This window comes from Panthera leo, chromosome B4 (genome assembly GCF_018350215.1).
Source record: "Panthera leo isolate Ple1 chromosome B4, P.leo_Ple1_pat1.1, whole genome shotgun sequence".
In the NCBI taxonomy this organism is placed as follows: Eukaryota; Metazoa; Chordata; class Mammalia; order Carnivora; family Felidae; genus Panthera; species Panthera leo.
In genome coordinates, this window is record NC_056685.1 from 13,765,516 (window position 1) to 13,786,510 (window position 20,995).

General features: G+C 46.6%; 1 protein-coding gene across 1 annotated transcript in view; it reads right to left on the reverse strand.

The window, feature by feature from the left end:
* Window positions 1-10,697: 10,697 nt before the first annotated feature.
* Window positions 10,698-20,995, reverse strand: part of FAM171A1 (family with sequence similarity 171 member A1) — a 133,913-nt gene continuing 123,615 nt past the window's right edge. Inside the window, exons 6-8 of the mRNA XM_042944991.1 lie at window positions 16,588-16,704; window positions 13,299-13,413; window positions 10,698-12,677 (exon numbers count right to left, since the gene is read on the reverse strand). Coding sequence (XP_042800925.1) covers window positions 10,976-12,677; window positions 13,299-13,413; window positions 16,588-16,704 — 1,934 coding nt within the window. The 3' untranslated portion in view covers window positions 10,698-10,975. The remainder of the gene's footprint in view (window positions 12,678-13,298; window positions 13,414-16,587; window positions 16,705-20,995) is intronic.

Genomic DNA, 20,995 nt, shown 5'->3' on the forward strand with positions numbered 1-20,995 from the left:
CTGTGCTGACAGCTCAGAGCCTGGAGCCTGCTTTAGATTCTGTGTCTCCCTCCCTCTGCCCCTCCACTGCTCACACTCTATCTCTCTCAAAAATAAATAAACATTAAAAAAATTTTTTTTTAAAGAAAGTAACACTTTTCCATAAGCACTGCAGAATGGTTACATGAGATGATCCAAGGGAAGTGCTTGGAACCTGCTTCTAAGCAGAGGAAGTACTAAGTGTCACTGCTGTTTATCCCTGGAATTAAGCTCTGTGAGGCAGCTGCGTGTCATGGGGGGAACACCGCACTTCTGAGTAAAGCATCTGGGTGTCCGTTCAAATCCTGGGTCTTTACCACCATTTGGGCAACCCACTCAATTTCGGTATCTTTGGATATCAAAGTGGGTTAATACCACCTGCTTTAGTCATGACAGGGGAGTTGTGAGAATCAAAAGAGAATGCATTAGGGACGACATCTATAAACACGAAACCCTTATTTTTACACCTTGTGTTCTGTGGTTTGGTTCCCTCGTACAATTCTAAAATTAGTATTATGTTTTTTTAATGTTTATTTTTGAGAGAGAGAGAAACAGCGTGTGAGCAGGGAAGGGGCAGAGAGAAAGAGGGAGAGACAGAACCCGAAGCAGGCTCCAGGCTCCGAGCTGTCAGCGCAGAGCCCGACACGGGGCTCGAACTCACGAGCCGTGAGATCATGGCCTGAGCCAAAGTCGGAGGCCCGACCGACTGAGCCCCCCCGGGCGCCCCAACCCTTGTACAATTCTGACCCCAACTCTGATGTGTTTGGGTTTCCAGTACCACAAAGAAATTCTCCACCACAAGCTGGGTGTCCTACAATTTGACTCAGTTCTGACACTATCTACCTGGAGACAGCATCAGGTTCTACAGGTTCAGGGCTCAGTCCCACGTGACTGTCACCCTACCCACTCCCCCTACCCCCCCCCCCCCACTTCAGATGCCAATCACAAGTCCCAAATTGTCCCCTGTGCTTCTGACCCACTGGCTATAGATCAGAGGTTTCCATGACCCCAATCTCACATGCCATTAATTTGCCAGAGAGGTTCAGAGACCTTGGAGAAACATTTTGCTTACTCGTTTAGTATAAAAGGATGTAACTCAGGAAGAACCAGATGTGTAGGACAAGGTATGGGGGCAGGGAAGGGGGTGGAGCTTCTATGCTCTCTGAGAGGACCCAATCTCCATGGGTTTACCAACCCAGACACTCTCCGAATCCCAACCTTTTGGGTTTTTATGGAGGCTTCCTGCCATAGATACAGTTGATTAAATCACTGACTGCTGGCAATCAATTCAACCTCCAGCCCCTCCCTCGTCCTCTGAGGTGGGAGGGGGGTTGGGGGGGAGATTGAAGCTCCTACTTTCTAGTCACATGGTTGGGTCTCCGTGCAATCAGCCCCCATCCTTAGGAGCAGTCCAAGAGTCACTTCCTGAACAAACTCAGGTATGGCTGAAAGGATTTGTTATGAATACCAAGATACCTTAATCGCTCTTACCACTTAAGAAATAACAAGGGTTTTAGGAGCTCTGCCAGGAAGAAGGACAAAGTCCACGTATATATTTCTTACTTTAAATGACAATATCACACCTTGTCATCTGGCTGGCAAATCTCCCTTAGTGATGAAGTCCCTTATTTGTGCTAGTTTGAGTTCGGTTTCTGTCATTTGCAACCACAAGAACAGGTCTGGGACACACTTGGCATCTGAGAAGTCTTTATACCCGTAGTTATTTTATCCTGATAGCAAAAACAAGGTTTCTGGATCAGAGGCAGGCTATTTACTTTAAAAAATATCTTTACACGCTGCCCCATTTCACCCCTTGGGGCAATGCAGAGGGCAAGTGTCAGATTGCACGTATAAAGGGGATCCATACTATAGAAGAGGACCCCCAAATTATAAATTTTGGTGCTTCATAGGATCTACTGCATAGCTGCCTCCTCCCTTTCAGTGAAGAGAAACCTTAACTTTTTTTTTATTAAAAATATTTTTTTTAATATTTATTTTTGAGAGAGAGAGAGAGAGAGCATGTGCATGTGAGCAAGCAGGGTAGGGCAGAGAGAGAGAGGGAGACACAGAATCTGAAGCAGGCTCCAGGCTCCACACTGTCAGCACAGAACGCAACGTGGGGCTCAGACTCACACACCGTAAGATCATGACCCGACGCTTAACCGACTGAGCCACCCAGGCGCCCCAGAAACCTTAACTTCTTAATGGAAACAAATCTTGGGAGAGAAGGGGAAGAAGGTCCCTATGTGTTACAACACAGGTAAATGAACATAAAGGAATGGCAAAGAAGTGGCTCGAGGGGAGAGACACCCGTAAATCTCTCTGAAGTAATTCACTATCTCTGTCTTCCGAGGAATGGTTACACTCATCCTTAAACCTAGGACACCGGTAAATTTTACTCGGAAAGCCCTGGCCAGCTGGACACGTGAAATATTCATTGTTTCCTGATAGCAGGCGGAATTGATAGGACTTGGTGCCTGAATTTGGGTGGTGAGGTTGACCCTGAGGTTTCTGGCTGGGGAAACTGTACGGTAAAACCATGACAGCGGGGTAGGAGATTTGGAGGAAACTGGGAAAACTGGGCTGTTTTGAGGGGGGTGGGCAGAGAGGCTCACGGGGTGATGCATGGTGACTCCATCTTGGGACAAGCTGAGTCAGAGATGCTTGAGGGTCATCTGGGATGGAGATGCCCCGTCAGCAGCCGGGCTGATCAACAGCAGGTTTGGGCAGCAGACACAGTGGTGGTCCAGCGATGGGAGTCCTTGGCTGTGGGTGTGGTAACAAGGGGAATGTGTAGTGTGTGAGCAGGACAGAGGACAGAACCCAGGGTTGGTCGACATCTGGGGTTTCTTTAATGTTTATTTATTTCTGTGAGACAGAGAGAGAGACAGAGACAGAGACAGAGACAGAGACAGAGAGAGACAGAGAGAGAGGAAGCAGACCCCAGGCTCTGCATTGTCAGCACAGAGCCCAACGCAGGGCTCAAACCTACAAACTGTAAGATCATGACCTGAGCCAAGGTCGGACGCTTAACAGACTGAGCCCCCCGGGCGCCCCAGCATCTGGATTGTCAACAAACGGTGTGAAGAATGCAGAGCAGGGCCCTGATCGCCATGTATTGGGCACGTGCCGCTCAGCGTGGGGACTGTTATTGAACATGTCTGCCCTCCCCCACCGCGAATCTAGGGCAGGGCGGCTGACCTACCCTAGAAATGAAGGGGAGACCCGTCATTCCCTGAAATACAGAACAGGAGCTGCTCTCACACTGTGAAATATCTTCAGAATTTCTAAAGCAGTGGTTGGTAAGCCTATGTTATCAGCGTCAGCCGGGGGAAGCGTTTTCAAAGAAACACCAGCACCAGGTGTTACCTGCAGAGATTCTGAGTCCCGTTCGGCTGCAGTGGGGCCTGAATATGTCAGTACTTTTTTCTGCTCTCAGCTGATCCCAATGTGCATCTGAATTGGATTTCCGCTGTTTGGAAGTTCCAAGCACACGATCTTCCTACTAGAGCAACTTAATGAAGGAATGGAGAGGCTGCTGGCATGCATCACAAAGAATTCATCTTTGTGGCCAGTAGCAAATAAACTATGGTTACGGGGCACCTGTCCCAACCTTATTGCCTTGTAAGCAGTGTGCTCATACGTATTTCTAGACCGATGGGTAAGGAGGTGGTATCTTCACTGAGCCCCCTGGGTAATGTCAGACACCTGGAAAACCATCCTCCTTGCACAAAAGGGAGAGATCACCCAGCTGAAACTTTCGGAAAGTGGAAAGCATGGCGAAGAAGAGATCGGGCTGTTTTGTCAACCACTGTCCTAAAAAGAGGCTGAGAAGCAGCTGATATAATTTAAAAAATGATCATTGTTCCACGTAGCAACTGGATTAGGGGACTACAAGACTCCCAGAATAATTATTTTACTGCAATTTACAGTTTATAAGGAACTTTAATATTTGTTGGCTCATTTCAATGCAACCCACCCAGAGAGGTAAGCAGGGAAGATAACACTGTCCCCCTTCTACAGCTGTAGAAGTCAGTCACCTGTCTGATCCCAGGGCCGGGTCTGACCCCCAGGTGCTCTGAGTCCAAGTCAGGATTCTTCCCACAGCCTTAAAGTTTTTTTCTTTTTGATAATAATAATTTTAAAAAAATTTATTCATCTTTGACAGAGACAGAGAGAGAGAGACAGGGCGCAAGTGGGGAGGAGCAGAGAGAGAGGGAGACAGAATCTGAAGCAGGCTGCAGGCTCCAGGCTCTGAGCTGTCAGCACAGAGCCCGGCGCGGGGCTCAAACTCACGGACCGCGAGACCATGACCCGATCCGAAGTCGGATGCTCAAACGACTGAGCCACTCAAGTGCCCCCAGCCCTAAAATTTTAATGATTAGCATGGCTGACAATGCCTTCTACTCTGATGATTAAATATTCATCATACACAGAAGGTGAACAGATGGCAGAGTGCAGAAGAGCTGGCCAGAAAGAGCAGGGGATCGAGAGGTGGCCTGATGAGGGGGGTGCACACAGGGACCAGGAGTCAGGAGATGGCACCCTGTCCCATGCTCTGGCCTGAATGTTTGTGTCCTCCCCCAAATTCATGTGTTGGAATCCTAACGCCCAAGGTAATGGCACCAGGAGGTAGAGGCTTGGGAGGTGGCTGGGTCATGAGAGGACAGCCCTCCCGAGTGGGATTGGTGCCCTTATAACAGACCTCACAGAGCTCCCTCAAAGGGCCCTCACGTGACCGTGTTGGGGCCCTGACCTCAGACTTCCGGTTACCAACCTATGTGTTTTTGTCACAGCAACTAAGACGCCCCATGTGGTCACTCACGGTGTGGAGTGGTCATCTCATCACGGTTGGCTCCCATTTCCTCCCGCGCGAGGTCATCAAGGCTCTCTCATGTTCCACGTCCTCCCGTGCGCTCCTTCCCGTTCATCCTGCAGGAGAGTAAAAGGTCTTACAGGAATTATTAGCCAGTTCTCAGGTACCAGAACACCAGCACCAACGGGGTCGCAATCTCTGTTAAGAATGACAAAAACATCTACCAGGGGTTTTGGTGTTTATATCCACAGCTTTGAAAATACGGTTTTCAGGGGGGAAAAGAAGAGGCTGTGATTACTTTACCTAAAGAGCTCTGCTGAATCTCTCCCACATCTGCTACGTCAACCGTTCCTTCTCCTTTTCCATGGATCCTGAAAACCATCAAGTTCACTTGGACGGGTCTTCCAGGATGTCAGGTGTTGTCATGAAAGTCCCAAAACATCACTGCGACTTGCTTTAATTATAGTGTCAAAATAGCCAACAAGAAATCATGGAAGATGTACAAACGTCCAGTTGAAAATTAAGTCCTGGGGATGTAATACCAGCATGGTGACCGCGGTTAATATGGTACAGCATATCTGGAAGTTGTCGAGAGAGTAGATTTTAAAACTTCTCATCACAAGAAAAAATATCCTGTAACTGTGTGTGGTGATGGATGTGAACTCGATTAATGTTGTGATCATTTCACAATATATACAGATATTGAATCATGCTGCCCAACGGGTGTAATGTTCTATGTCAGTTATACCTCAAAAAAAAATCTAAAACAAAAAAAATGCAATTTCAAAATAGTTGAAAACTCATCACAAGTCCTATCTATAGCTATACTCATTTTTAATCCCCATGTCCCCCCAATACAGAGGTCAGCAAGAACAAAATTTATAAAAGGATAAACAGGTGTCTGGGTGGCTCAGTCGGTTAAGTGTCCGACTTCAGCTCAGGTCACGATCTCACAGTCTGTGGGTTCGAGCCCCACGTCGGGCTCTGTGCTGACAGCTCGGCGCCTGGAGCCTGCTTCGGACTCTATGTCTCCCTCTCTCTCTTTCTCTCTCTCCTCTTCGCCCACTTGTGCGTGCTCTCTCTCAAAATAAATAAAGGTTAAAAAAATTTTTTAATAAAATAAACTCCACTAGTCCCGGGTGCCTGGGTGGCTCCGTGGGTCAAGTGTGACTCTTGATTTCAGCTCAGGTCACGATCTCACAGTCATGAGATTAAGCCCCGTGTCAGGTCTTCACTCTCTCTCTCTCTCTCTCTCTGCCCCTCCCCTGGCTTGTGCTCTCTTTCTCTCAAAAACAAATAAACATTTAAAAAATAATAATAATAAAAGATAAAAAAATAAAAGCAAAAGAGGCTAACTGCAAGAAATCTTATACAGTTTATCACACTTGTTTGGCTGGTTATTTTTAGGTTTTATGGTCTATTTCCTTTTTGATTCTGGTCTATTTTCTGGGTGTTCTGCCTCACTGTTCTAGCATTTATCTGTGCTAGCTTACACGAAATAAAGTTCTGAGGCACAGGGTCTGTTACTTAAGCGGTGTTTCATATTCCCTTGCATGGGGTAGGGCATGCTCTTTCATAAATTCCTCCCAAGTCCTGCAGCCAGACCTGCCCCAGAAGGAATGTGGTCCTTTTTCCAGCAAACACTACCCACGTTGCACTAAGTTAGACCAAAGCCTGGAAAGCAATTGCACCTAGATTTTCTTTTGTCCTAAGTAGAGGTTTCCAGATGAATTTCAAAAAGCTAGAGACCAGGTGATGGCATCAGGCAGACCTTTGAGAGGTGCCTCGAAACGTCAGGAGTTTTGCGAGTCAGTTGTTAGAGCCGTTCTTAAAAAGCATATTCAAGTTTACAAATAATTTAATTAAAAAAATAAAATATATACATAATTTAATTAAAAATAACTTAAAGAAAAAGGTACTAATTACTTAAAGTGCATCGTGTCCTAATTATTTACTGTAATCCATTCCTGTTATCGGTGGTAGTCATGTTCTGCAAAGTTGTCTTGAACTCAGATTTTGTGAGTCCAGTGTCAGAACCACTGTAATCAGGGGAAATACAGGGTTACGTTCCTGAAAGCGTCTGGTCACATTTTCATTAGCCGATCAAAACATCACCTTCATGGGTGTTTCCGTTCAAAGACATCTTCTTTAATACACGTTGTTGACACATTAACATTGAACTCCCAGCCAACAGCCCTCTGACTAATGCCTGAACAACGCTTATCTGATACATGTATTCTCATGCTTCTCATTGCTCTGCGTGTCTGTGAATGACCACAAGAGCATATGAGGATTGATTTCAGGGTTACAAATAAGTTTTAGCAAGCGGGCAGATTTGCAAATATGGAATCCCCAAATGATAAGGATCAACTGTACATGTGACGATGCTCTTGGGGTCATTTCCCTGTATTGTACCTTTTTGGTGGAAATATAGCTCTGCTACTGTGTACCCCTTCCCAAGTCCTGAGAGTGGTGATGTCACTCTATTGTTTAAAATTGGCCATGTGGGAGCATTTACACCATGGGAACTGGCAAATGTTCCCAAGAGAGGGTTGACTTGCTGACTGGCTAGATTTAAAGAAAGACATGGGGAGATATTAATAATGCAGATTAAGCTTAAAATGGTACCATGTCTGGAACCATTACATTGAGAATAGCACAGAAAATTGAGGGAATACCTTCCCAGGAGTCAAACACTATTATGTGCTTCAGCAAAGAAGTCACTCGGTGATCGATGAACGAGTGAAGTTCTGACGTGTGTCTTCCTCCTTTGTTTCACGTTAATCATTAATGTAAAAAAAAAAAAAATCAACAGATGTTCACGTCAGAACTATACCCTTTTGTCAACTGCAACAGGCTGGCTATGACAAAAATCAACAAAAGCGTTCTGTGGCTATCAAGTGTCAAACGGCATTTACAATTACGTATTTTATTACGATGTGCAAGTTGTGTCCCATACATCCTTTATCAGGAACACTTATGACTTTAAACGCATTCATTTCCAGAGGGCTGGTTGTTTAAGCAGCATCCCACTGATTCTAGCTGAGCGGCCTCACTTACTTAACCCCCAAGCCTCAATTTATTTAGAGGTAAAACAAAGAAGGAACATCACTTCCTCCCAAGATTTTGAGAACTGAATGCACGATTGTTTCTGATATGGTTTCTAGCGTAGAGATTCAACAAACGTCCGTCCCCATCTCCTCACCTTGTCTGGAGGGCAGAACCAGTGTCCGAGCCATTCCTGTGGACACACACCCACGCCACGTTCCCAGAGCTGGCCCTGGACAGCCGTCTGTCTGGTCTCCTCAACAGGCAGATGAAAGCTCACCACTAGGTGGCATAAGCAAGGTGCCTTTGATGGCTTTAGTTCTTCAGACAATACAATTGGTTCCTAATAATGAGATGTGTTTTATTACTCTTACCAGGCTAGAAAGAACATAAATGAAATGTTTAAATCCATAGTCACAGTGCTCTGTCTAGACAGTTCCAGTCTGGTAATCAGTACAGGTGCCCTGAGCAAAAACCATTATCCTCTGAGCCTCTTTTCAGACAAGGGTAAAACGAGTTAAGAGTCACCTCTGGCAGAACCAGTTTTCTTCTGGCAAACCCACCCACTGCCTTGTCCTCCTAGGCACATAATGTGACCACTGCTGGCTGGTGCATACTTTCCATAACCGGGGCCAACCCAGGTACGTCCTGCCTAATAAAGGGGCAGAAAAGCCCCTCTCCCTCCAAACGTGTTACCTACTTTTCACAGGTAATACGCATGGTAAATGAGGCTTTTCTGGAAACTGATGCTTTAAAAAGATGATTGCATTGGCAGCAACCTTCGGCAGGGCTAGAGAGGGCTGAGAGTCTCCCAGTCATCTATGTCTGCCCTGGGGTATTTCTTGGAGAGCCACTTACTTTTCCTTTGGGAGGCAATTGACAACTGGCCTTTATTAGTGAAGTCTGCATGGGCTCACCTGCCACCTACTGATGAGAATGTTTACCCTCAAGGTAACAGTCCCTCATTGTGAAACCACAGACTCCCATTTATGTATTTATTATCATTTTATTATTACTTAAGTTTATCTATTTAAGAGGCAGAGGGGTGGAGACAGAATCTCAAGCAGGCACCGCGCTATCAGCCCAGAGCCCGATGTGCGGTGTGATCTCACAAATCCGGAGATCAGGACCCGAGCGGAAATCGACAGTCTGGCGCTTAACCAACTGAGCCACCTAGGTGCCCCAGACTCCCATCCATTTAAATGCCCCAACGCTTCAGGGAATTTCAACTTTTTTCCCCCTTGAAAAGCAAAACGTATCAACATTTGAGAATTAAAGTGATAAAAATCAACTTGATTGGTTCTCTGTCCACATGGAATTCACAAATTAGATTTTGTAATGAAGCTGTTACTGAATACATAGCTAGCTTACTGTGTTCTCTGCTCTGCTCTGATGTCTCCATTACTGATTGTGAGTAATAGTTTCATGCAGCTGGGATGGTTCTGGTCATTTTAATGAAACTTTTTGTATGATTCCAAGTGGATCAATGCTGAACATCAAAGAACACACGAGTTTTTTGTAATGTGCAGACATTTCTCCCTATCTGAAACACAACAAAATGTCACCTTGTGTTCTTGAATAAACTAAATAAACACAAGGTGGGATTTAACCTCGGTGTAAATTCCTAGGTGTCTACTCCAGAGTCTTTGAACAGAAGTCCAACAACCAGCAAAGCAGACTGCCGAGGAACAAAGAGCAAATTCGTAATAGCGACTCTGAAACAAATAGTGGCTGGCTCAGAGTGAATGAAAAGGACCACAAGATAGTTTTTTTTTTTTTTTTTTTCTTCAGCATTTATTTTGAATTTTCATTTTTGGATATAACCAAGCAGCTCTTTAAGGAGAATGCACAGAAGAGTCATTCTGGCACTTTTGGATAGTACATACGATTTCTGTAATAGTCACATTCACTTGCTCAGTCCATACTCTGTGTCTGGTGAGCAAGGTCAGCCCATAGGATTCCCGAGTTAATACATAACCGTATATACAAACAGCCAATGAAACCATAATGGTGGCTAGTGGCCGAAGGGACAGAGGAGGGCAGGGGATCTCTAAAGTGTCCTCTAGTCTACCTTAGCTCAACAGAATTCACGTCACACATGGGCACTAGAGAGAACACTGCGTTGAAATGAGAATTCGGAGCAGAAACGGGCATTTGGCAGCATGCAGCTTAAAGAAAAGGGGTATCATTTAATAACCTTATAAAATCCAGGCAGTTCAATGAAAGGAGTTAAGGAAAAAAAAAAAAACAACAACAAGAAGAAGAAAAGGTGAGGGGACTGCTGTTGTCACTGTAAAAAAGGCACTTGGAGTTAATGGGACCAGAATTGAAGGGCTCTCAGCTGATAAAAAACTTCAGTACGATTTCATTAAAAGGCTTGTTTAAGAGATGACACTCAGGAGTTCGCGAAAGGAGACACCGAAATAAACCGTCGAGAAGCAGAACAGATGAAAACCAACAAATAAAATCTTTCACAACCAAGGGGGGTGTGTGTGTGTGTGTGTGTGTGTGTGTTTTCTAAAGCAAACCCGAAACGAAAGCTAACCAAAGCAAAAACACCTAAGCAAACCAAGAGCACGAAGCAGCGGTGCATAGCTTTCCTTTGAGATAACGCATACCTCGAGACACTAAGTGCTACGCTAATTTCCCAATAATAACGTCACAGGAGCATTATCGTGATAAAATGGATTCAAGCAATGTGAAAAGAGTCTCATCTGTTCCTAGAATCTGAGGGAGAACTGAGGTTATCAGCAGAGCTGAGCGACATCACTCGTGGTTTCTCAGTGTCCTGGGATGGGGGTGGGGGTGGGGGTGGGAGTGGGGAGGGTGGGGGTGGGGGAGGCGCGTCCCAGACGCAGGAGCCACATTCAGACACTCCTGTTCAGCCCTCTCCCTGGCGGTGAGGCGTCCACGAACATCATCCGGTAACTTTAATTCCGTTCTGACATTTACACAGTGAACCGTGATGCAGCTTAAGTCCGCTTCCACGGCTGCCGCTGCTCCACCTCCTCCACGAACAAGTAAACGCTTCCCTAAGAAAAGAATTTTTGGCAATTTTTATTATGTTCCGCCGACGGGTGGCGCTGTGACAGCTCACTTCATGTTAAACGCCATCAGGGGTCTCTCTTCCCGCTTCTGCCAGGGGCTCTTCTTGTCCTCTCCTTGGTCCTCCTCGTCTTCCTCTTCGTCGTCCTCCTGGGCCGATCTTCTCTGCTCCGGGCTGGCTAGCGGCTCCGGGGGGACGTCCGAAGTTCGTTTTGTCGTCTCCTCCTGCAGGCTGGGCAGCTGGCCGCCGCTCCTCCGGCCGGAGCCATCCAACAAGCAGCGCAGGGCACTGTCCTCGGGGGTACAGACGGTGGTGCCGCACTCGCTGCCGCTTTGGTCCATGTCGTCCAGGTACACGAGCTGCGTGTAGGAGGTGCTGTCCGCCGCCCGCGGCTCTTTCTGCGGATGCTCCTGGACGGCCGGGTGGTTCTGTGCCAGGGACAAGGGGTCTCCTCTTCCCTTCCGGGCAGATTTTGGTTCATTCATATCCACGCCAGAATCCAAACTGGCATCATTGCTTCCGTTCCTTCCGGCTCTTTGGAGATCAATGTAGGAATGTCTAACGTGCGCATTGGACCTGCCGTCCAGGGAGACGAACCACGCCCGGGGGTGTGGGAGCGGCTTCCCACCCCCAAGTTCCATCAGAGCCTTCTCGGTCAGGAGCTGGACCTCGCTGTTCATCTGAGCCAAGGCCGCATCGTTCAGGGAGGCCGGGATGGAGAGGGACTCTGACATGGACGCGCCTTGCGGGGTCCACTCCCGGGCGCCTGCATCCTGCAAGTGCTGCTGGGAGATTGCCTGGCAGGACAGGGGCTGCGCTTGGATCTGGGAGGAGGGGTGCGGGAAGATCCCCGCGTGAGGGCTGGAGAGCTCAGCCTGCAGTCTTTCGATCTCCAGCTGCTGGTCGGCTGGAACGACCAGGGGCTGGCCCACATAGGAGTGGTCCCCGGGGAGTTTCATATAGTGCGCGGGGATGACCAAGGCAGGTAATACCTTTCTGTAAACGCTGTCGTTGACCTGGTCAACGGAACTACAGCAGATCAACTGGCCGGGCCGCGGAAAGGACGTGGGTCTCTCCAGGTGGTCCACTGACCGGGACATCATACACTCAGTAGGCCTGCGGTCCAGCAGCTGTTCCTTTTCGGGAGATGAAGGCGTGGGGTACATGTGTTCCTGAATGGTGAGTTTGCTTCCCGTGGAAATATGGTTAGCGGAGGCCTGGCCGTCTCGGTCTTGCTTTTCAAACAGGGGCTGCGAGAGCATGGCATTGTAGCTCCTCCTGTACTCGCTGTTGCCAGGGGACTCACGGCCTTCTCTTTCCACAGATTTCCTGGACTTCAAGGGGAAAATCTCCACGGACTTACGATACTCTTTTCCCAACGTCCCACTTGGTGTCAGGTTATCAAAGGAGATTTGGCTTTTGTCCTCTTCCTTGTGGGAGAGAAGTTCCTCCCGCGAGCTGAACTCTTGCGAGGTGCTGTAGGAAAGCTTTAGCATGGGGGTGTGCATGTCTGCCTCTCCGTTGGAAGACATCATTTCCAAATGGACCCCGCTCATCAGCTCCTTCGGCCCAGGGGCGTCCGGGCGGCCGTGGCCGGTGACAGAGAGCGGGCCGGGGAATTCTGACTCCCGACGTGAAAACAGCAAGTTGATGTGAGACATGGAAGTTGACTGATCTCTTTTGGAGCTCTCGAGGGCCGTCGGAAGTTGGAGTTTTCTGTGGTGTTGACGAGGTTTCAAGCATTTCCGCCTGCGATCAAAGATAAAAATCCAAACCCAACGGTTAAAGATTCTCATAGTGGTAGAAGGTTCCAAGCAAGATCCTAATTCTCAATTTCCACAGGAAGAAACAAAACAACTACTCAGCAGCCAGAAGCCTTCTCACCCCACACCCGCAGCCTTATTTTGATTCAGAGCAGCGCAATCTGCAGATTTCACCTTCAGGGTTTTAGACGTACAGCCGAGTTATTCGTTCAAAAGCGGTTACCCAAGAGTCGACAGCAAACATTCTCACAAACCGAAAAGACGAGGCATCAAAATAAAGAATTTTAGTTCTGCTTTGTCCTTGAGAATATCGTCTCTTAATCAGTGTTTAGGAATATTCTGAACGAATCATGACAACCGTCAAACTTAAAAAAAAGAAAGAAATAAGAACTCCCCTTGTGAGCAACCTCATAAACAGCATGCCCCCCCACATCCTGTTCATTTGTTTGCAACTTTAAGGACAAATGTTTTAGTTCTTAGAGATTTTTTTTCATGAGAAAAAAAGGACTTTGATTCAGAAAAAGAAAAAAAAAAAAGACCTCAATATCAATGCCTGCACAAGAAATTCCAAATTAAAAAAGATATTGCCAAAAAGGTAAAACTTTACCTGCAATAATATAAAAGGAGACACAGCAGAACCAAAAGTATGAAAGCCATCCCTCCTAAAATGGCCAAAAGAAACACCGTGTGATACGTGGTAATGTCCTGTGTGGCAACGGGACCTAGAAGGTCAGAAAAGGGCATTTTAGATTGCAGAAAACCTTGAAGGGATAAGAGGGATAATTAGCTGAGAGCGTATGTTCTTCCTCTTCCTGGCTGGGGTGCGGAGCAGGGGCCAGAGGCAAACACCCTTTGGATGATGTGCTTACAGATCACTGTAATTTCTCTCAATGACAAGGGATTACCACGACCGTCACCGTCACCGGAGCAGCTGTGGCCGGGAGCAGCGTGAACACCCAAACACTCCATGTGGTGCTAAGGGTCCCTCCTTAGCCCAGAAGAGAGCTGCACTTGCAGCAGGTTCAGCATTGTAAATACATGATCTTTTAATACAAGAAAATGGATGCATGATAACACAATGAGAGAGACTCTTAGACGAGAGATGGCTTGAATATCTGGGGATTTTATACTGCAGGAGAAAAAAAAACCCACAAGATTTTATTCTCACTTTCCCTGGATAATTATTACTATGTGGAGAGAACCCTTTGCTTAAATGAACAGTTAAAATGTATGATATAAAATCGGCTAGGACTTAAAAAAAAAAAAAGTCCACAGCTTATTATGGGCTTTCAAGTGTTTCTCAAATGCCTTCCATTTGTAAAAATAAAGTCTTCCTCTACAATGCCTCTTCAAAATTGCTAACCGTATGTGGCCACAGACCTCCTTAAGAATTTACAAAGTATCAGAGATAAATATATTTTCTTTTTAATTTACGTTGTTAAGAATCCCAAGGCGAAGTTTATGTTCAATACTATTAAGAATCTATCTTAATGCACTGACAACAGATCGACAGCAACAACAAAAATCTCCCCTATTTATAACATTTGGGGACATACTGGTGTCCAAGCATCGAAAGAAGGGGTGTGGTTTTATGTTATGTCAGATTAGCATGGTTATAATTACTACATACCACAGGTACCCATTTACTTACTGATCTCAATATCTTCAGGGACAGATTTCTTTAAAAATCTTTGGAAGCAGACCACTTAAGAGCTAGATAAACCCAAAGAGGTTTGCTAATTTTTGAAAATTGTGACATGACGTAAGCTGAAAAAGCTAACACCGTTCTCTGCCAAACATAATTCACTTCAGTGGGGGAGTGTGGAGTTAATATGCCCCAAAGTTGGAAAAACAATTGACAACTGTATACTCCATTCAGCATTCAGAGAAACCATTTTTTTTTTTTTCTACCCAGAGACAACCCCCATGGACCTAGGCAATGCCTTGGCAGGAATCACCAAAAATCCGGGGTACACATAAAAATCATTTCCAAATAATTCAAGTTCTGTCCTTTAAGTACTTAAAATGTTATTATCTTAACTTCTGCCAATGGAACACTCTATAAAATTTACAGCTGTACTCAATTTCCTTCTTAACTGGAGAATGAAAGAAAAAACCCTAACTATTTTCTTGTTGGTTTTGGGCTCATGAAGGCACAGCATCTTTGTAATTTGTTTTAATAAAGGGGATGGCTGTGAGGTTACTAATATATGTGTCTGTACATTAAATGCCATCAGGGCTCTGTCATATACGCTCTTTATAGATTTTTGTCTCTTCCTTCACTGCTCGGAAGGGTTGGCAGACCTATACCAAGCCGTTCTTTCTCCCCTCTTTACAAAACATCTATTAATCTGTGGCATGATGGGCAAACTGAGAATCACAGTTGTCTGAAAGATATCTAAATTTTTTGTAATGTTTATTAATTTTTGACAGAGACAGAATGCGAGAGGGGGAGGGGCAGAGAGAAAGGGAGACACAGAATCCGAAGCAGGCTCCAGGCTCTGAGCTGTCAGCACAGAACCTGACGTGGGGCTTGAGCCCACGAACCGTGAGATCATGACCTGAGCCAAGTTGGTGCTCAACTGACTGAGCCACCCATGTGCCCCCGAAATATATCTAAAATGAAAGTTAACTGTAATGCATGGGCTTTATGGCCTCTACTTGGGTACTTCAGGAATTTCTTTTCTTTCCTTCTTTACTCTTACTCATATTCTAGATATTTGTGATTTGGAGCCTGGGGCATTTTTGTACCTGGTTCGTGCCTATATTGCTACAAGAACGCTATCATAAAGGGAAACACAGAATTCCCTTTGTGAAATGGGAAATCAACATTTTCTCAGTCTGGGGCCAATTTCTCAGCACCTCCATCAAATCCGCTACTATGGGAATGTGAGTGTCATTCCAGTGACAATTCCACTGCTACAATATCTTGGACTCCCATTTTGGAACTGCCTTCATGATGAGAGACAGCTTTTAATCATAGCACATTTCTGACCTGGCTCAATTACCTACTTTACTCACCAGACCAGGATGTGCATGACTTTTAGATGCGTCTAAGAAGAATCAAAGGGACCCTCGGAGCATAAAGATTTGCCACCAATGAAAACGTTTCACTAATGAAGGCAGTCCCAGTGATACAGATTCTAAAGGCATTTTGAGTGACAGAAGCCATGACTGGAAAGAATTCTCTGAAGATGACTATTTTAAGAAACAATTCTAGAATGTTCCTTGGGATAAATTAGGGCACATAGGTTAAAACTTTTTTTTAAGTCATGCTTTAAAAAGTATGAGTTAATTCACGTATCCTAAGTAGAGATGATTATTGTTTTAGACACAAAGCAAACTGGTTTGTTTCTGAACCTTCAGGAAAGGCCAAAACAAGCTTTTTGCCCCAAGAAAGCTCCAGTGGTGACTGTGTTAGCCTGTCTAAGGAGTGCCCTTCCCCACATGTTCTCTTACAACAGGCCACAGCTGTTTCAGGAATTAGGGAGGAGGTCTAAACCGCCCCCATGGGCTTTAGATTAGGAATTCCCTATGGCAGCTGTCTGAGCAAAACAGATACAAGACAGGAGTATGTTCTGTGCATTCTTGTTATCCTAGACGGGAGAGTCGCAACCAGAACTCCCCCACCCCCACACAATACCTTAGTTTCATCATTTGATTTTCAGACTTTTAACCATTTTTTTTAAAGTAATCTCTACACCCAACGTGGGGCTCGAACTCATGGCCCTCAGATCAAGAGTCACATGCTCTACCGATTGAGCTGGCCAGGCGCCCCTTTCTACCATTTTTGAGTAAGATGAGGTCTCGCTGCTGAAGTAATTTTCCAAAGCATACTTAGCCTGAACCCTCAAAGAACTCAACGCCCATCATCGCAGGTGCTGGCTTCGTGTTACCTGGGTTGGGAGGAGACATGGCTGCCACCCAGTACCCCAGCTGAGGGGCAATGTACGTCCACGTCCGCTGGCTACCTTCCTGGTGCACGAGGCCCAGACCACTCTTCAGCCACGTTCCTGTGGGGTGCAGAAAAAACTTGAGCTGGACACACACTACACCCCTATTTAGGGCTTACACATATTGTACCTTAAATGTCATCTTTGTAACACAGCAGGTAGCCAAGACGGTCCAGATGTCATCTAGGGACTGCATACACCTTTCCATAGATTCTTTTCAACTTCTTTCAGGGGTGAGGGAAACTGATTTTTTCTTGCTTTTCTGATTAATTTATTTTCAACCACTTTCTCAAACATCCCTGCTTCCAAACTCAGATAATTCTACCCAAAAGCTTTGGAGTTTAGAAGTAGAAGAAAGGTAGCAAGGTAAGCGTTGGGGGGAGTAGAAAGAAGGCGGTCGGGAGAAATCCAGAACTGTTTCTACTCTTCTTTCTCAAGCCAATAAGCAAATTTCCTACCCCAGATTATACACTTGGTTACATCAGAATTACTTAGGAAAGTTTAAAAAAAATATATAGACTTCTTGGTCTTATTTTTGCAAATTCTAGCCTACTAAACCTGGCTTAGGTGAGTATTTTAAAAAGTTTCCAGTTGCTTCTGACACTGGGAAACACCAGATATGTCCAGGTCTGAACTGTCTTTCAGTTATTAATTGGTAGTTAACGTTAATGAGCACCTCTTACGTACAGGCTGGTCACAGCAGATGCGTCTTATACACATTATAATTCTCACAGCACCGCCACAGAGTAGGACTCATTTTCTTTTTGGACAAGGACTGGGGAGACTGGGGAGGTACAGAACTCTTCTAAGGGCCCTCAGGGGTAGAGAGCAGAGCAGGAGCAGACCTACGCCTGTCTCTCTGTCCTCAGGGCAGGATCTGATCTACCCTGTTGCATTCTTCTATAAACTGTCCCAACAGTTCGTGACATTTTCACTTTTTAAGTTTTCCAGACACAGACCTGTTGCCTGGTCCACCTGCTGAGCGCCTTGCTTTGAGGCCCGTGATGGCGGCCGGCAGCAGAAGACAAATGGAGAGTGCTGGCCAGGCCCCCCAGCAGGACAGGCACCCGCCCAGCCCACCAGTGTAGACACCTCAGTCAAGTTGCTTCGCAGGGCTCCTCCTGCCTCGAGGCCCACGCGCTCCACCGCTCGGCCTGCTCCCATAATCCCCACTACCTGAAATGGCCTTGTGTGTAACTGTGTCCACTCGAGGCCTAAATGCACCAACCGTGCACCAACCATTCTCCCCTCTGGTTCCTAAACCCTTGCCCTTCCCGTGCACACACGTTACTGAGGTGGCAACGGTGGATTGTTCTCCGTTGAAGAAGGAAACAATATTTGGCGGTGCTTCTACGGCCTACCAGTTGCCATAGCAACACTGAAATGCAGTGGGTGGAAAGGAGCCGGTGGCAAAGCCTCCAATCTTGCTCGCCTCCTCCACTGCTCAGACGTCAAACAAAGGAGGAAGAAGGGAGAGGCTAGGCGTCAGGAGGCACCTTGCACTGTCTGACCTTCCCAAGAGACAGGCTGCATCACGGCCGGAGATGATTTCCATTCCCATTAGACAAGAGGAATACAAATGGGAAAGTTTCTAAAGTGAGTGTGAGGATAAGGATGCCCAATTCAGATTCATTTGCTGAAGAACACCCAGCCCAGAGATGATTTAGTTACTTAGAGCATCGCTCCGTTCTACAAAGCGTTACAAACAAAACCAAAGGCCCAAAATGGTGTCACTTAGGGGAAGGCCCCCGGTCGGTACACCGAGACTGGATACCCAAACTAACTGCAGTTTCAATTGCACAGGCACGTAACCTTTAACCAGACAACATGAATTTCCTGGTCAGTACCAGGGAATTTACTAATTGACCCCTTCTGTTCCCCTTCGGAGGGCAACCTTGCCCAAACAATGCATTCCTTGCTAATAAAATCCATTCTTCTTTTATTTATGCCCCTCTCCCTGCTTTTAAAAAAGATTTTTTTTAATGTTTATTATTTTTGAGAGAGAGAGAGAGAGAGAGAGCGAGCATGAGTGGGGTAGGGGCAAAGAGAAAGGGAGACACAGAAACAGAAGCAGGCTCAGCTGTCAGCACAGAGCCTGATGCGGGGCTTGAACCCACAGACTGTGAGATCATGACCTGAGCTGAAGTCGGAGGCTTCACCGACTGAGCTGCCCAGGTGCCCCCGCCCCCCTCCCTGCTTTTAAAAACCTTTCTCTTGTTTAGCTCAGCAGACCTCCCCTCTACTTGTTAGATGGGATGCTGCCTGATTCATGAATCATTTAATAAAGTCAATTAGGTATTCAAATTTACTCTGCTGAATTTTGTTTTTTAACAAGAGCTACTGAGGAAATGGAAAACATAGGACATTTGACACATTCAGCTAAAGACTTTCCCTATTTGGTAAGAAAGCTTCTCTGAAGATAGAGAGCCGGCTGTTGGTGACCGGTTCCAGTTTTCCGCTTGGGGATCCCACGCTGCTGTGCCCCTGCCCTGACTTCCACACCCCACCCCACTCCCCTGGCTGTCCCCACAACACGGCCCTGCCAGGATCTCCGCCTCAGCCAGGAGGTGGCGTGCACTCTTTGGTCTGCGGTTTTCCCCAGGTGGGGTTCTTGAGTCACTGCTGCTCTTCAAATGGAGCGGATACTACGTCAGGCTGAAGGGACCCACGTGGAAGGACCTGAAGCTCACGGGTCCTGATTGCTGCTACTTCAAACCGCCTAACTCGACTGCGAAGTTGCTTCTGCCTTCTCCAACACAAGCACATCAACTGCAGAAACGCTTCTAAAATCCCTTCGAGCTATACCCCGCCCCCAGTCCAGCCTGGAGGGCCCCTGCCTGGCAGGGGTGGTGGTGACGATGGCCACAGCCAGCAAGGCCGGTGACTGGAGAATATGCTTTGGGAGCACAGGGAGGGTAGAGAAGGCTTCCGGATGAGTCAAGTTTCGAAGAATTGGCAGCTGGGGGTGGGGGTGAGGAGGGGAGGAGGAGGAGGAGGAGGAGGAGGAGGAAACAGTGTGCAGGAAGGCACACAGGGTAGTGGGCTTGGAAGATGCTTTGGATGGGGTGCAGGTGGGGGTCGGGTCGGCGGGGCATAAGGGATGGGCTGGAAAGGAGTTTGCTGTCTGCCCGGGAAGGGCTGGGAAGGGCTTCTAGGGCCATTAAAAATGGTACGGAGGTTTCTCAAAAAGTTAACAATAGAACTATTCTAAGATCCAGTAATTGCACTACTGGGATATTTACTCCCCAAACAGAAAAACATTATTCCAAATGATACACACACCCCTGTTTATTGCAGCATTATTTACAACAGGCAAGATGTGGAAGCAGCCCAAATGTCCATCAATAGATGAATGGATAAAGAGGAAGTGATATATACACAATGGAATATTACTCAGCCATAAAAAAGACTGAAATCTTGCCATTTGCAACAACGTGGATGGAGCCAGACAGTATCATCCTAAGTGAAATAAGGCAGTCCGAAGAAGACAAATATCATATGATTTCACTCATATGTGCAATTGAAGAACCAAAACAAATGAACAAAGGAAAAAAGAGAGGAAGAGACAAACCATGAAACAGATTCTTTTTTTCTTCCTCATTTTATTTTAGAGAGAGAGAGGGAGAGAGCACATGAACAGGGGAGAGGGGCAGAGGGGGAGAGAGAGAGAGACTCTTAAGAGCCTCCACACGGAGTGCAGAGCCAGACACAGGGCTCGATCTCATGACGCTGGGATCATGACCTGAGGAAAATCAAGAATCAGACGCTCAACTGACTGAGCCACCCAGGCGCCCCAAGAAACAGACTCTTACATAGAGAATAAACTGCTGGTTACCAGAGGGGAGGTGGGTGGGGGGGGTGGGTTAAATAGGTAACGGGGATTAAGGGGTGCACTTGTCATGACGGGCGCTGGGTGACGTATAGAAGTGCTGAATCGCCATACCGTACACCAGAAACGAATGTGACACTGTGTGTTAACTAACTGGAATTAACATAAAGAACTTAATAAAAAAGAAGAAAGAAATGGAAGCCACTGGGCCCTGTAAATGGAGGCACGGTGTGGTCAGACCTCTCCTCCCCACCCGCCCCTCACCCATCCCCGCAGCCCCTGAGCTCCTCAAACACCAGCACGCAGTATGCACTTCACCCAAGTCCGTGGCTTTGCTGGCAACTGCGGCTCTAATCTCACAAGGTCTTTCTTTCTTTCAACACTTATTTATATTTGAGAGGAGGGGGAGGGGCGGTGAGAGGAAGACAGAGGATCCAAGCAGCCTCCTCCCTGTAAGCACGGAGCCCGAGGCGGGGCTCGAACTCAAGAACCGTGAGATCATGAGCCAAAATCAAGGGTCGG